This window comes from Nipponia nippon, unplaced genomic scaffold, assembly GCF_047370975.1.
Source record: "Nipponia nippon isolate SJK-2023a ecotype South Korea unplaced genomic scaffold, ASM4737097v1 scaffold_35, whole genome shotgun sequence".
Classification (NCBI taxonomy): Eukaryota; Metazoa; Chordata; class Aves; order Pelecaniformes; family Threskiornithidae; genus Nipponia; species Nipponia nippon.
Genome location: NW_028262353.1, coordinates 2,730,902 through 2,748,199, shown reverse-complemented (window position 1 = coordinate 2,748,199; position 17,298 = coordinate 2,730,902). Strand labels below are relative to the sequence as shown.

Genomic DNA, 17,298 nt, shown 5'->3' with positions numbered 1-17,298 from the left:
ATGTCTTCACGTCCCTTGCTGCCTTCCCACCGCTTTGGCTTGAGAAGCCGGTCCTGAAGCTGTCCTCCAGCCCTCGGCGGCTGCTGTGCTGAGCTGGGTGGTCGCAGTGACCCTATAACCTGCGACCCTGTACACAGGGATGATGCTATTTAAATGCTGAATAGTGTTAATGCTTAATAACAGCATCGCTCTGCTCTTCGCTTAGAAGTTACTTGACAGTCTCGAAGGTGTACAAGTGGATGCAAATGCTTTGGGGCTGGTCTGCGATGGAAACGCCAACATCCTTAATAATTAATTTGCATTGAAATCATCATTAAATCCTCACATGGGGATAATACTGTGTATCAGGGAAAGCAAAGGGCCGGTTAGAAAAAAGGCCTGTACAAGATCACACAGTGAGAAAGCTGGGCTTGAAATCCTGGTGTCCTGATTTTCAGGTCTAGCCCTTTCCAGTAAAGCCACCTGCATCAGCAACATTAAGAGGCTGTGTTCCTGCTCATCCAGAGAAATACTTTGAATTCTTATGGGCCAGCAGCCATTTATTGGTGTCCTCAGGATTCAGACAGAGCTGTGTTTGGGGCAGTGGTGGTTTTCCTCTTGAAATATGTTTGCCGTGGAAATGTCGTCTTCGCCCATGCAGTCTCCTTTCAAAATCGCAGGGAGCACGCTTGGCAATAAATGCTGAAATGATGTGGGGAGAGAGCTGCCACTGGGAAAGCAATCTTCCCTCTTCGCCTTGGCAATGCCATGCTGCTGGGACGGGAAGGCATGGAGCTGGCAGGAGAGCAGGGGCCAGCTCTGGGGTGGAGGTGGTTGAGTTGCATCAAGGCAGAGGGGAACTGAAAGCACAACCAGGCTCCAAAGCACCTATAAACGCCATAAATAACATAACAGAGAGGAATCTGGGAACTCAAAAGCTGAAATTCTCGCATAATCACCAGGCTGTAAGAGCCCAGGATTTTGCAAAGCGAGATATTGGTGACAATACGTGGACAGCTGGTTACCCTGCTGAACTGGAAAATCAGTTTTTCACCCCCTTCTGCCTCTGAGACCCAGAGCAAATGCATCAAGAGATTTCTCGACTTAAAAATTTAATGAGTATATACTGTTTAGGATTTAAAGAGACTCGTGGTGGTAGCATCCCTTGTTGCATCGGATCTGGAGCTAAAGATTCTTGCACTGAGTGGTCTCTTTTTCTTTAGGTTGCTTGTATTCCTGCAAAATCAGGCTGAAAATTGAAGCAGAGTCTCTGGTCTTGCACCCAGACCCTTTGGCAGAGCCTTGTGAAATGGGACTCGCTGCAAGTCTTGAAGATACAGGAACTGGCTGGGGGTTTGGCTTCCCCCATGGAGCACCAGCCACCTTCTGTGGTCCTTTCCCAGACAGTACCTGGCCCTACCTCCTCCTCTTGCTCTCCTGGATGGATTTAGCTTCCTGGCCCCTCCTCAAGGAAAACATGTTTGGAAAATATTTCTACATATATAAACAGATCCATAAAAATAATGATGCCTGCATCCTAGGTAGGTCATGCAAGGCAGGTGCCAGATGGGAGCTGAATGCTCACATAGTCTTGAAGATCTGGATCTGGAGGATTTGTACAAGGTCAGGCCAAGAAATTCAGAGCAGAAAACTCAGCTCTCATCTCCGAGGTTTGAAGCTGGGCTGTGCTCTTTTCCTCTCTGTCCTACAAGTGTGAGCCCTTCTCTACAAGAGCGAAGCGGTTTGCCCTGCACCGTGTTTTCCGAGATACTGGTGCGTTTGGTGGTATCCAAGTCAGGTTGATTTGATTTTCTTTCCATTTTCTCCTAGGTAAGGCACTGCACTTTCCCCATTTGCAGCCACATGATGGAGAAGCAAGTCAGGTGCTGGGTTTGAGGTCTGCGCTCTCGGGACAGACCGTCTCAGCTTTCTTTGGAGCAGAGGTTTGGATGCTTTCAGATTGCTTTCACCCACCTCTCCACAGGGTAAAAAATCAGCAGGTAAGTGTCACACCCCTCCTTCATGGAGTATAAATGCTGAAATGAGGGAATATCTCGCTATTAACTACAAGACGCCTGTAAAAGGCATCAGTATGCATATCACGATGCCAATGGCGAACGGCTGATGTCGAAGGCACAGGAGCGTGCAGAAAGGGAGATTTCGTTCGCTTGAAAATACAGTGATACTTTTCAAAAGAACATTTTGCACATCTCTATCACCTTTTGCATCTGTCCCTCCTTCCCCGGGTCGGGTCAGCATGTTGGGAAACATCGCGGTGCCTTGGTTTGCCACCATGCTGCAGAGCACCTCCCAGGATGCTGGTCCCAGCAGCCTCTCCAGATCCCCAGGTCTTGAGACATAGCCAGTGCTTGGGCTGTGTAGTTCTGGACCCCTGGAGACCCAGCGGGATGAAGAACTCAGCAGAGCTGGCTGGGGGCATCATCTCAGGGAACTGTGTGACCGTGCCCTGGGTGACAACGCCATGGTTCAAAAGGTGTTTCTATGAAATCACATATTTCTGCTGAAGACGTAGAGTATTTTGGCATTTAATTGGTATCTTAAAGCAACAGGATGGGCTGAATAAGGCAGCCAGGCAGTGAAGTCAAGGAAAGGGGGTCTGGGCATGTCTTGAATTTTCACAGCACCCCAAGGAACCTGTAGTGCTTTGCAGAATGACCACCCCAAACCGGATCATCCTGAGGACCTCCAGAACTCAGAGGTGGGCCAAGGGGAGGTGAAGGAAAGCCTCATGGTCTCACGTGACGGCAGGGCATAAGAAGCCATGTGTTCTGAGACACATCGTACAGTGATTTTCAGTTTGATTTCATGGTCGTGCTATTTATCACAGGCCTGTGATGAAGCTAATAAAGGTTAATGGTGCAATATATATTGGAGATCTTTATTGTGGAGTCATGAGCTCATGGATAGGCATGGCTGGGTGGTTTCAAATCCTGGCTCAAAGCATTCCTGTTGAGGTCTAATATACAAAGTGTTATCAATTTAGTGAGGTTTTAGGTTGGTCTGTGGCAGCTCTGATCTTTGGGTTGCTGATCCTGCCCTCTAATTCGAGTTGCCCTGGTGTAAATCTGGAATGACTGGCTTGGTTTCCTGATGGTGCAAGTTTTGGAAGTGTCATTGAAGTCAATGACGCAGCTCTGCAGAGAGGGTAAATTCACGTTCCTGATTGACTCGAGAGGACTTAGGCTGCTTTAGCCATCGGAAAATCTGGTTTAGTGAGATTGCTTGGTGTTAATGCTGGCATGCTGGGACCAGAATCTGGCCAGGTCAGAAATCAGAGCATCCGAGGGGTGCTGAAGCGGGGATGGTCCCTATTTTGAAGACGGGGGTTGTTCTTTTAATAGCACTTGCACATCAACAGGTTGTTGGCACGAGGTAGCTGCACTTGAAGCTGGACTGGGCTGTGCTGCACTGGTGGCTGCGGGATTCAGGGCCTGGGAGGTTACTTTATATGACTGTGTATATATTATATGACCATAAATGTGTCATTATTTGATTCACATGTACTAATTCAGTGGACAGAAGTGAATTTAAAGCACTTTATTTGAAAGAGTACAGTAATTATTAGACATTAAAACTCCGTTTTGGGCTCTGTGCAGTTTATATGGGTCTTAAACATTGTCAGGGTAAATAATAAATTAAATGCTTAGATCTGAAGGGGAAGAGGCATGTAATTAACTTGAACACTTGAACATTGCCAAAAAAAAAAAAAAAAAGAATCAGCTGTATGGCATTTTATACAGCAGATCATTGGCAGGATAACTTCTGGGTAAGTTGCTTTGGGTTTTCCTGACGTACACGGATTTGTTTTCCTTTGAAAAGTAACAAAAATACAAACTACTTTTAAAACTGTGTATTTGGTATCTAAATACAATTTTACACTCTGATCGCTTTGAAACATGATTTTAATTCCCATTGCTGAGAAGACAGATTTTTTGACAAGCCTTTTCAGAAATAATATTCCAACTCTCCTTTGCCATTGAAGGACCAAAGTGGAGGACCAGGATCAATATTTTTGCTGTGGCAGAGAATGGGTTAAACCAGTGCTAAAACTGCTGCACTTCGATAGCAGCCTTCTGGGGACACCTGCGTTAAGTGACTAGTGGAGTAAAATGGATCCAAATAAAGCTTGGTATCTGTGATAGCATTTCTTCCCCATTCTTCACAGCGCGGCATCGGGGACAGCAAATGACAGCTAGAGGAGGTGATGTAAGAGCTCCCATGCTCTCAGCCTCACTTCACCTCACTGGTGAAATGAAGACCACGATAACACCTGGTCTGGGTCAGATCGAAGCTTTGTTTCCTCCTTTTCTCTCCAGCAATGGCCATTAGCACACGTTTGAGGAAGAGCACAGCGAAGAATAGAGGAAATCACTTAATTTCAAAGAAGGAGGAGACTGGTACAAGCAGAGCGTAGTGGATAAAGAGGAAGAGAAGAGCATCGTTTGGTGGTGGTTCGTGTCAAAACAGTCAGAGGGAGGAAAATGATCGGTAATGTTCCTTATGGTTTGGAATGGGGTCCAATCTTATTGAATATTTCCATTCACAGCCTTAGCAGAAAAAGCCTGAATGTGATGATGACATTTTGTGACGGTGCAATGCTGGGGAGACATCACCAACAGAAAGAAGCATTAGGATGTCATGCTGGAAATGTATGACTTTTAGGCTAAGTAATAGAAATGGGATTGATTCAATGGTTGAAGGAGCAAAGTTGCATCCCAGAGACTAACCCCAATTTTTTGACTATGCTGGGGACTGGACATAGCAGAAGAAAGGGGTGGGATGGTTATGAGGCTTTGGTGTGATGCAGCCATGAAAAAGGTCTGGGCTGTAGGAAGCAAGTGATGGAGAAGATCACACCTTAAACACTTTGTGTTACTCACCTGATAATCAGAGTGGAACAGGAACAGAGGAAAGAAAGCAAAAACCAGGGAGAGAGATGAAGCATCGAAGCTAAAGGACAACACTGGTCCAAGAACAAATGAGCCGTGGATTAATTTGGGCTAAAAATCAGGAGGTTTCTCATTGTCACAGGAAAAAGCAGTTGCAAGAGCTCCCCAACGGGGCCAGCAGGGACTCAAGGACATGCTTCCAGTCCCATCTTCTCAGGAAAGCCTCCATGTGATCGAAGGACATCTGCATGCCATGGGTGGTTGTAAGTGGCAGCAGCAAAACTTTCAGTTTGTGAGATACCTGTGGCACGGAGCGAGCGCTCCTCTGTGTGTGTGTGTGTGTGTGTGCAAACAGCCGGGCAGTGAGAAGAAATGGGAGACAGGTGAGTGGAGTTCAACAGCAATGAGGCATCGGGTGGCAACCTCCACACCCAGCAAATGGCTGTAATAACAACTCTCCGCAGCGCCTCGGAGCTCTTCGTGAAGGGCAACAAACTCCACCAAGCGCTAACTTCTGCAAGGGGGATGTGGAAGGAGCCGGCCCAGGGTAGGATCCCAGCATCCTCATTCCTGTTTCTGCACTGGTGGTTTTGATTTCATGGCATTTTCCCCCAGCATCAGAAAACCATCGGCCACGGGGAGAGCTGGGCGACAGAAGGTGGATTGGGCCATCACAGTGCATCTCCCCAGGAGATGAGTCAGCTTTAGTCCCCCAGCAAAAATGAAGGGAGAGAGGGGAGAGGCGAAACGCTCATCTGAACAAGCACTGTCTCTAAAATGGGTGCCGAAGTTTTCCCCAGCTCCTCTCTCGGCCCGGGGGGAGGCTTGGCTACACCTTCTCAGACATCCCCCTTGGCAGGGTCTGTGGCGAGTGAAGCTCCACCGACTGCCGCCGCCGGACCTCGCGCTCTGCCCAGTCCTCCTCCGGCTCGAAGCCTTTGAAGATGGCGAGTCTCTCCGAGAAGGTTTTGGCTTGCGGGAAGAGGATATAATTGTAGATGATGGAGGCTGCTGCTGCCCCAAGCAGGGGGCCCACCCAGAAGACCTGGGGGAAAGGGAAAGAGAAGAATGGGGTGAGCAAAAACCAGCCTGAGTTTGGAGGACAGAGAGGAACCAGGGTCTCTGAAGACCATTGCAGGGGGCTTATGTTCCTTCCTACCCTGTGTGCATCGGGAGCAAAATGCAGAAGCCAGCTCTGCTTTGGCCATCACTGTTGACCTGAACTCCCATCCATTGCTGTTGTGCCTGAATATACCTAACCATCCTCTTCTGTCTTTCCTCCTCTTTTGAGAGCTATGTCATCTTCATTAATGACAGGCCTATCCTGAACATGCTTGATGATTTGGGTTCCTCTGGAGAAGTGTCTTCCTACCCATTTACACATTACTATAGAAAGGAGGAGGCTGCCAGCTTGGGCTGGACACCTCTCAGCACATCAACCTGAACCACCACAGCTCTGGCTCCGAACATACTCTTTGCAGATGGAAACGCCTGGGAGTGTTCCCAAAGGAGCTGGTAGAAAATGTGTGCTCAGATCCCACTGGAACCAGGAAAAGTTCCCAGGACTGGCAAGGAGACCTCCCCTCTCCATTGATTTTGCTTCTTTTGCTAAGTCACGGTCAACAAACCACAATGTCGCAATGTCGCAATGCACCCTGTTTAGATAAGCTAATTAAGCACCCAGCAGCCCCACCTCTTTTTGTTAATCTCTACATCTCTCCTCCAGCTGGGAGCTGGCATGGAAATGCCAGGAATCTGGCTGGCTCTGTGGGTTTCTAGGAATACTGGTAATTTGGGGGGCTCATCCCACCAAAACAACACATAGACCTTGACTTCTTACCCAGTGGTCACTGAAGTCTCCGACTATCACAGCAGGGGCGAAAGATCGGGCTGGATTCATGGAGCAGCCGGTGTAACGGATCTGCCAAGAAACACCACACGTTGTTAGCATTAAGCCCATTTAGCACATTTTTAAAAAAATCCTGATGTGTTATTAGCATGATTCATTCACTGAGCTGATGTTTCACCCTCCAGCATGCCTGCTGCAGGAAAAGGGATGCTAGCACCTTCCAGCACCTGAGTCAACATGGGTGAGTTGTCTGTATTTGCGCATCTTCTGTGCGAGCACGTGTCTCCTGTGCATGGTGCAACTCGGCTGCAGGCTGGGTGAGGTGCCCTGCAGCGTGCCCAGGACTGCGGGGGCAAGCTCCTGCCGTGCCTATTCTTGGAGCAAATTGCTACTCCTTGACACTGAGGATGGGAGAAGAATAGTCCCATAGACACATGGGATTGCAGATCACTAAGGATGGAAGATGTGGTGGAAACATCGCTGTTTCAATGCATGCACTGAGAGGCTGGGAGTGTCGGCGGCTGCTTTGGTCTGTCATCCAGGAGGGATTTCCCTGGGTGTCCATCCCAAATACTTCCCAGTCCTGAGTGGGACTTCCCATGGTCCTGAGTGCCTCCGTTGCTGACACACTCACTCCAGGACAGAAGACCCCACTGATCTCTGGGAGCTCCCTACAGGACCCAAGGAACAGCAGAGCCCAGCAGGTTAAGTTTTTTCATGTCCAATAAAAACCAAGCTCGGGCTATGGCTTTTTTACGGCTTTGGTGGGATTTTTCTCTTCTACCCACTGGAAAGTCATGGGCACCACGAGTTACAAATCCCCCATCCACCCCGGAGCATGCAGCCGAGCAGGCTTTGGGCGCAAAGACAACCTAAAAAGCACTGTGGTTTAGCCCATTCTACCCACCCCAAGGAGATGCCCCACGGCAACAGAAAGGCCGATGGACAGGGCAGGAGAGCCCAGGTTATCCTCCCGGCGTTCATCGGTAGAAGCAAAGATGCACAGGACCAGCTGGAAGGTGAGGAAGAGCTCGACGGTCACCGCCTGCCCCGTCGTCGTCTCGTTGTGCAGCTGGAAGGGAGAAAAAACTGTGTCTCAGGGATGGGGAAGGCTGGGGACTGGGTTGGAATTGTGGAGGGGGAACCCAAAGCAAGGAGAACCAAAACGGACATAGGAAATAGGTGAGATTTTTGACACCAATATGAAGAGGAGGAAATATTTCCCAGGTAAAAGGAAAAGTGGGTCAATGGGTAACATTTGTTGACACAGCAGGAAAGGTTTTAGTTGCATTTCTTTGGGTATTTTTTTCCACTCTTTTTTCTTCCCCTAGAGATATTTTTTTTTATTTTCCTCATACTTAAAATGCAAAACGCCTTTTGGAAAAGTTTACAAATTGTATTTTGAAAATGTCAGAAAGAAATATTTTGGCATTAAAAAAAAAAATTCCCTTCCCCCTTCCCACACTTTTTTTGACAGAAAGAATTTGGCAGATTTGAGCTGAGGCTGTGCCTGGTTGCACCCCCTCTCCTCCAACTCTGCTTTCTGACACTTTATTACTTCTTGGTGGTTTTTCATCCAGATCTGGGTGGATCTGGCAGTACTGCCAGCCAGATCTGCAGCTGGCAGTCCCGCTTGCCTGCCGTCTCCCATCGCTGTTGCTTCCCTCAGCCCATCCTGGCACACCTCTGCCCTTTCTTTCCCCGCATCAATCCTGCTTTGGACACCACGCGCCCTCCCAAATGTTGATCCTGAGATCACTTTGCTTGGTGATGCCACGAAGGCAGCAATTGCCCTCCTGGCCAAGATCCAGAGTCAGATCTTGCTTGCTCTCCTCTTTCTGATATTCCCCCCCCCCCGCCCCCCGTTTTTTTTTTTTAAGGGTAATTTGTGCAGGCAGCTACAAGATGAACAGCCCGTGGGGGAAAAAGATATCAAAATCCCTACTCCCTCTTTTAGGTGGTGTAAGCTGTAAAACAACAGGGCTGGGCGTTTTGAAAGTCTCTCTTAAAACTCTTACTTGGTTTGTTGGGTTTATTAAACCTCAGCTATTACAATTGTAAATAGTCTTGTTCAGATTAACCTGCAATCCTTTTTTCAACTCTCTTAATCTCTTTGGCAGCGAAGCTGGGTCCTGGCAGTGCCTCTCTGCTGCAAGAAAGGGCATTTCCTTGTGCCGCTTCCTAAAACATGCCTCCTCCCTCGCTGCTCGGCTTGCTTTTGGGTGATGCTGGTCCCAGCAGGGGCTGGAGATGGCTTCAGATGCCTGCATCCATCTGAAGAGGAGCAGTGGGGCATGGAGAAAAGAGAGGGGATAGTGAACCCTGTGAATTTTTAATTTTTTTTCCGTCTTTTTACTATGTGCATGGGTGGGGAAGGGGATGTTGGAGGCTGGGATACCACTGGGGAGTCCCCTCGTGGTTTCCTAAGCTTCCCCAGTTTTCTTTTTTCTCTACATGTGTGAAACCAGCCTGGGATCCTTGCGCTGCTTCTGGCACCGCACGGTGGCACCGCCCAGGCACCCTTGTGTGTTGGGCATTGGGATGAACCAGCTGGATCTGGTGTGGCCACCCCTTCACGATGGGAAGCAACTTAACAAGCGGTGCTATCTAATGAAAAGCTGGGATTTAGACCCCCAAAAACCCCTTACCCTGGCGCAACATCCCCATTGCTGGGAATCCAGCGCAGCAGCCAGACAGCAGCATGGCGTAACGCAGAGGGGAGAAAAGGCTGCCCAGACCCACACCAAGACTGGAAAGTGGGACAAGCTTGGGGCAAGAGGAATGGAGAGGTGATGGTTTTGGTGGTGTCCTTCCCTAAACACCTGGGTCTCCTCCGAATCCAGCTCCTCCACAATACAGCCCTAGATAAAACTGAGATGATGGTGGCTTTATCTTCTAAGGGAGGTGTCTACGTGGCCAGCTGGATCATACCTCTGTACCTCTGGTTTTAGTCCTAAAAAGCAGAGGAGGCAGCCTGGACTCCTGCCTTCGTCCCTGCTCCTGGAAGAGACAGCTGACAGTGGCTTCCTACCCAACACTAAATAAAGGGGGGTCCTTGCTGGCCACAAAACCCTTCTCAACATCCCTCAGCCTTCCCAAAAGCCCTGCCCAGTCTTTCCTGCTCCCTTCCAAGCCCATCCATGGGCTGAAGTCTTACCTTGTTGATGGCCAAGCCTTCCCGGGAGTCTGCAGGGGTGATCTCATGTAAGATGGCAGCCCCCACGACAGCCCCCAGGAGCTGGGCCACCACGTAGAAGACTGCACGGAGGAAGGAGACTTGGGAGCCGATGAGGCAAGCCACCGTCACTGCCGGGTTGATGTGGGCTCCACTGATGTGCCCCAGGGCTTGGACCAGCGTGCTGATGGCCAAGCCAAAAGCCAGCGCGATTTGAAGGATGCTCGGGGAGGAAGCTGAGGGCCAGTTCAGAGCAGAGCCCAGGCCAAAGAGGATGAAGACCAAAGTCGCCAGAAATTCTGCAAAGACAGCCCGGGTGAAGGCTACGGATCGCAGTTCCCACATCATGGAGTGGCGGTTGCTGGAGGCTGCAAGGACTGACCCTGCCCGTGCTGTCTTCAGGCAACTGCTACCACGGCTGCTGTGTCCATAGAGGGTGACAGGGGGACAACGTATATATATATATGGATGCGGGGGGCCGAAGGATCACCTGCTGAAGGAGGTGGGATTGCGGTCCTAGGAAACCTGATGCTTTTTTTCATTTGTGTTCCAGCTGAGGGAACATCAGACCCTGCCCCCTCTATTAAAGCTGGGGAATGCAGCGTTCGCCACCCTTGGGAGGTCGTAAATCAGCCTTGAGCAATGCCATGAAACACTGTTCCCTTTCTCCCGTGCTTTCTTACTAGGGGTCCTAACCCCAGAGGTGCTTGTTGCTCCTCTCTTCTCCAAGCTCTACCACCTGTGGCATGGGGAGGAGAGCAAGCAAGGGGGGTTCTGTAGAGCTAGAGATGGAGCTGAGGTGGGGTTGTGTTGAAAAACTGTGATTAAATATCCAGGCAAAACTGAATGCAAAAGAGTCTCTCAGAGGCACAAAACTCCAAGTGACTTACTACAACTCGATTCCTCAGAGTACCAGAATTTTACAGCCTGGGCACAGATTTCCTACCCAGAAAAATGGGAACCAGCCCCAAGAAATGACTGTCAAGAAAGAAATTCTAGTGTGAAAAAATGACATGCACAGCTGGAGTACTGGCTGTGCTCTAATTACGGGGATTTTGGCCAGTTCAGCTCTTCAGAAATGTCTTTTTACTTCTTGATGTTAATTCCCAAAAGAGGAATCATATTTTCTTCTCTGGAGCATGGTTCTTCGCATCAAACCACCTACTAGTTGCCCAACAAGTCCATTTTCCTTTTTCTTCCATTGCTTAGGGCACCGTTGCCCATTCCTGGGAGATGTCTGTAAAGACTTTTGCTCCTTATGTCATTGGGGTTGGTGGGTTTGCTAGAAAGATAGCACTCGTTTCTTTTTTTCCCCTTGTTAGCAGACTCTGTAGTTATTCTAAAGCAGAGGGAGCTGGGAGGAGCGCTCCCCCGGGGTAGAGCTGGAGTCGAAAGGACTGTTTTATTTTAGAGGGATGCAGAGAACCAGAACCGAGAGTCCATTTTTCGGCTCTGACAAAGGCTGCCGCTGTATGATAAACGCAACATTTTTCCCTTCTAGCGGAACCATGCAAGTGCCACCGAACTGACGTGAAAGGTTGACGCAAAATATTCCATATTGCTCAAATTATGCCATAGAATCACGGAATATCTCAAGTTGGAAGAGACCCATAAGGACATGTGAAGGCCTGTTCTTTCCTCCACAAAAGGTGGGTAACAATACTTGTCAGTTGGACTAGATGATCACTGTAGGTCCCTTCCAACGGAACTATTCTGCTTCTATTCTATTCTATTGTCCTCTCTTTAAAAAAGACGCTTATGGGGACATTGCTCTTCAGAAGGGACAGATTGTGGGGAGAACAAGTCCAGTCCGTGAGTGAGTCTGGAGCCTGGAAGACTTGTATCCAACTTTTCCCTTTGAAAATCCTTTTCTTGGCCTTCCTTGGGGACTTGGGCCCATCACGGCATCGCTCTAGCCTCTGGTTTTCCAACAACGAAGCTAATCTCACAAAACAGGTTGTGAGGCTAAATATATTTGGGGTGTTGCTGAGCCATGAGACGTGGTCACATCCAGTCTGTAGGCTCTTGCTCCTGCTTACCTGGTACAGATTTGCGAGCTTAGCATTACTCAAGAACTAGTTATGTCAGGGATTGATTACGAATGCAGGCTGTTATTAGAGCAGGGAACGACAGAGGACTAATAAGGGCAATTAACTGGAGCTGATACCCTATTTGATTAATAGTTATTCATGGCGAGTAAGGTGTGATGTATCAGTGCTTAATGAAGACTAATTAAAAGGAAAGAGAAGTAAGCAGGATTAGCTCTGAGCAACTTAAAAATCTAAGACAGCCTAATGGTCCTCACTTCTATCTGGCAACGCGCAAGTTCATCGCAGCTCTCGTTTATGCCGTGTTTGGAGATGTTTGTGCGATGGACGGTGGATTTCTGCTACATACCGCGACGAAAGGATTGGTGTTGCATCACGAGCCGTCTTGCTGAAAGGGAGCTCTGCTATCGTGGTCTTTGCTGTGGGGCTGAGCAAACTATTGCTGTGAGATGCTGCCTTCCAGCAAAATAACACCGCATCCCAGCGTTCACCCGGAGACCTCTAGCACTGCGGTAACCCTTCTAGTTTTCCAGAGAGGGGATCCACAGCACGAAGCCGTGCGGACAAGTGCTGCAGCTCTGGGAGCCGCAAAGAGCACGGCAGCCCTGTGGCAAAGCCGTCTGAGATAGGAAAGTGCATTATTTTGCCTTTTAATCCACAGCCCTCAGAGTGTAATGGCGTTATCAGCTCTCTCCTGGAATCAAATGCAAATTGGATTTGATTAAGAGCGTGTTGGCGCTCCGATTAAGAGCGTGTTGGCGTCTGCAGAGGGTTGATACATCGTGTTTCCTCCTGATGGCAGAAAATGGCCTGGTAATGCGTTTCTGAAGAACATTTTGCAAGCAAGGGAGCTGTGCTTGCACAACAACTTGCTTCTCGAGTGACTTAGATGGCTCAGATATCTTTGCTTCCCTGGCTTTCAGGAAAGTATAAACATCTTTAAGGTATCTCCATTCCATCTGAAATACCTCCGAGCCACAGAGAATAAAAGATTTATTGCATAAACAACAGTGATTTTTCCTGCTTGGATCCGATCCGTCGCAGGAGGTGTGTGCGCTGCCCAGGCCTCGCTGGAAGCTCCGTTTTTTGCTCTTTTCTGTGAACAGAGAGTGCCTGCAGACATCTCCCCCTCCTCTCCGACAGCTGAACGGACGACCTGCACCCATGCTTCCCATGGCAGCAAACGCCCTTTTTATCAGACACCAGAGAGTCCACAGGAGGACTAAGCCTTGGGAGAAAACTTTACACAAACCCAGCTATTATTGGTTCTGCTGTTTGTTGAAATAGATGTTTTCTTTCCAAGAAAGGAGGTGTAAAACTGAAAATGCTACCTCTAAGAGTTCTCTAGGGGAAGCCTTTAAAAGAAGCCAAAGGATAAGAAGAAAAAAAATCTTAATTCTAGCATTGTGACTAATCTTCTTGTTTCTCAGTTGAGGTTTTCTGCTTGCTGCCTGGACAAAAGGATGTGCCGGTGCATTTGGCCCCATCCACGGCCCCCAGTGGAGCGCAGGGAATGGCAACCATGGGCTGCCAGGACACTTAGGGAAGTGGAGCAGAGGGGGATGAGGGTATGGACATGTTTGCCTTGGGATCAGCAGCGGCAGAAACGCCTCAGCTAGCTTTTCACCTGGGAACTGGAGCACCTGCAGCATTAGTTTGGCTCCAGGGACCTTTCCACCCTGAACGTCCTGACCCTCGTGGGCCCTACCCACCCAGGCGGGTCTGGGGGTAGGGGTCCCACTGGCAGGGAAAGGACCAAACACAGGTCCCTCACCTTCCTCTAGGCTGAGTTTGTTCACTGTTAGGCTCCTGCTGCCCATTGCAGGATGGGGCGTACAGAGATGCCTGCTCCCAGTGAGCTGCAAAGCATCGAGGGAGCGGATTAAGACCCCTTTTAGCTCTAGGCTGTTTCGCGATGGGACGCGGCAGCACCGCTCTTGCTGCAATGCAAACCAAGGCAGGTTTTCAACTGCATTTCATAAATGTACCAGGAAAGCCTTACCTCGCTCCCACTCCCGGCTGGAGAACAGACGAGCAGAAGATAATGTCTGTACTCCCCAAAGCGAGGTGACCATCAGGAAAAATTATATTCTCCCATTGTCATATTACATCAAAAGGACATTCGCCCAGAGGAGCAAAATGGAAAAAAATGAACACCTTTTCCGGCATTTCAGGCCAAATCCTAAAGCCCTATTCATGCAAAACTTCTGCTGGCTCTTGCACTGTTTATTGTTCTTGTTTTAATTGAAGCAGAAGGATTAATGCAGCCCTGATTTCCTTCACTGACTTCAATGAATTGAGCTTGAGCACAGGCCAGGAACTGGGCCTGGTGTTAGGAGAAGGCTTCATTTTATTTTTTTATCCCATCTCAAGGACTTGCAAGTTCAGTCCTGAATGTTTGCCTAGGGTCTTAGTCAAGGTAGACCGTGAGACTCTGGCGTTGGTGGAGCTGGGCTAGGGATCACGTGAGGATCAGCACACATTTCTGCTGGCTGTATAAAACCCTGACATCCGTGAAGACCATGAAGCCTTCCACCCCAGCATGATCTGGCCTCTACAGCACCTAGGCAGGGATTTAACTCTTTCCTCCTGTGATTTGCAGGAAAAGACAATTTTTCTTTTGCTAACAAGATGTTAACGAGACCCAGAATGTTCAGAACCAGGGAGAGGGAGAAACCGTGGTTTCTGCCTCTGCAAAGAGACTTTAATAGACAAGATACGGCCAATCCCAACATACTACAAGGTCAGAGACAGGGCTGAGTTAGGTGATGACTTCCATTTACTCATGCCTTAAGGGGTGAAGAAAGGAGAGTGTTATTCCCTTGTTTGAGTGGTGAAGTTCAAGGCCAGAGCATGACATATTTTGCATAAACATTTATAGGAAAATAATTAATGCTTTTTTTCCCCAAATCTGTGAAACAAAGCCAGACACCAGGATATCCACATAGCCAGCAGATTTCGACGTGAGACAGACCCGGTGGCCTTACCAGATCTTGTAAGCTCTTTGCTACTTACCCAGGCATGAATATTACATTAGTTAAAATCAGTCAGACTGCAACATCATCCTCAGGTGACAGAGCTGAGCAGGAGACCTCAGCTTCACCCTGCGCTTGATAGCCAGTGTTATGTTTGTGAAACAAATCGCGTCTAATGAGCCAAACTTCCAGTGGCCGTAAACTGGGGACGTGGCTTTGACATCAGTGCAGTGACATTGACTGAGAGCATCCACTGTCTGGCCTTTTCACTGTTTTTCTCATTTTGATGTAAATCAGAAGGAATCAAGCTGAAGTCCATGAAGGAGAAGTGAATGAGCTCAATTCAGATGTCTTTCTCTAGGTAATTCTCCTGGATTTAAAAAAAAAAAACTAGGTTAGATACTGCCAGGAATCGGTCCTTCCAGTGACTCTAGAAGCAATGTCCCCTGTCCCCTCCTGTCCTGTCTTCTCCAGCCCCGTGCATCTGAGATGCTCATCGTGGTAAGGGATTGCAGAGCCAGGGCTGTTGTAATAGGTGTTATCTCACCATCAGTGCTGCGGGTACCAGCTTGTGTATTGACGGCTCACCTGTGCTGCGGGACTTTTTTGGCTGCCATCTCTTGATCTTTGCTGGGAGGGAAGTGGGAGTGTGTCTGGCAACTTTACTTTTGAGAAGAGGCTGTTATCTCAGCATCTTTCCTGGGGAGCTGCTAGCGAGTGTGGTGAGGCGGTGCGTGAACGGTGCGCGGATGAAAGTAGGTTATTGTGAAAATCCCTCTAACAACCAGCTGGGATTGATGGAGAAGGAAAAAGGTGCTTGGGTTCTGAAAACAACATCTTTCAGCTGAGACCAAGGTCAGTGCCATGGTCTTCGCTGTACGAGGCGAGTAGTGCAAGAAACTTTGTGGTCCACAGGGGGAAAAGCAGGATCACTTTCAGGCTCCAGTGGCAGCAATCACAGAGAGAAAGCCAGATGAGATGTCAGATTACATCAAATCCCTCCCAGCCATTAAACCAAACAGTCATTTTAAAATCAACTATTGAGTGTGAAGCTGCTTCTGCCTCTGCTTTGGTGGAGCACAGGGCTGAGGTCTGGGTATGGAGCCAGGCTCTGGCAGCCCTGGGGAATCATAGAATCGTTTAGGTTGGAAAAGACCTTTAGGATCCTCAAGTCCAACCGTAGATCTGCTCAGAGGCATCTGCAACTCAGAGGCTCAGCAGGACCCTAAAAAAGTGAAGCTCAGCATGTGCAATCTCACCAGCAGCCCAGAGCCGTTGTGTGGTCATGAAATGGTGCCACCTTTCCCGTAACCCTCAGGGTTACTGAACACTCCCAGTTGCGGCAGGCTCGTCCTCCACCCTGGGACTTGCAGTGCTTGGTGCCCAAAGGCCTGTGTGGTTTGTGCAGAACCAGCTGAACGATTAACAAAAGGTTGGGTTCCCACCCTAGATGGGCTCCAGGGAAAAGTAGTGCAGCAGGTGAACAGGATGGTTGGCCCAGAACTGTGAGGGCAAGAACAGTTTTGTGGGAGAATGACTTTGTCCAAGGCCCATGGGCATCCACCAGCTTCCCTCTGCCTGAAATTATCCTTACAGGGGCTTGGACACTGGTTTGGAAACCATTACTCTGTTCTGGGACAGCACCAGGAACGAGGTTAGGACCTTGGGGTGAGTTCCCAGAAGGTCCTCTCCCCTGAGCTGCTAGCTGAGAGCTGCTTTGGTGACGATCGTTTTCTTATCAAACAATACCTTCATGCTTTTTATGTTTTCCGCGTTGCTTCAGGAAGTTCCTCCCACCCTAGACGGAGATTTACATTGAATCTGGGAAGGTGGGAAAAGCAGGGAAAGGAGCAGAACAGTTTGATAGATTGGATACAACCCATGAAAAGACCTTGACAGCCTTCACAGTTGGCCATTGGCCCTTTCCACCATGCTGGGTTCTGCAGAGGTCTCCTTTGGTCTGCGTGATCAACATACGCTGGGAAAGGGCTAGTACAGACTCCAAAACTGCTCCTAAAACTTATACTTTATATAAAGTATGTAGATAGGAGAAGATGCAACCTATTTCTTTAAAAATTTAAAGGGTTTCTTCCCTCCTTCTGTCCTTTTTTATCTCTCTGTCTGTCTATCGCCTTTCATCCTCTTTCCCCTATGTGCCTCTTTCTCTTTTATGGTGCTACCCAAACACCAACTTCCATGCCAAGGCTGGAAGAGTAAGAGAACCACAAAGTTGGTTTCATAAAGCCTCTGGCTCTTTTCCACTTCTGAGAATAAAGGTTCAGGGTGGGATATTTTTGTTTGTGGTTAGTTACTTGATTTCTGTGTGGTTTTTTGGGCATGGCACAGGGACTGGGTTGTCAGC

The 17,298-nt window shown here is 48.7% G+C and overlaps 1 protein-coding gene across 1 annotated transcript; it reads right to left on the bottom strand.

Moving 5' to 3' along the window:
- Window positions 1–3,522: 3,522 nt before the first annotated feature.
- Window positions 3,523–10,372, bottom strand: AQP2 (aquaporin 2). Its single transcript, XM_009472417.2, has 4 exons — window positions 9,896–10,372; window positions 7,646–7,810; window positions 6,730–6,810; window positions 3,523–5,934 (listed from the first exon to the last, which is right to left on the bottom strand). Exons 1-4 carry the CDS (start codon window positions 10,259–10,261, stop codon window positions 5,719–5,721), a joined length of 828 nt encoding a protein of 275 aa, XP_009470692.1. The 5' UTR covers window positions 10,262–10,372; the 3' UTR covers window positions 3,523–5,718.
- Window positions 10,373–17,298: the final 6,926 nt, after the last annotated feature.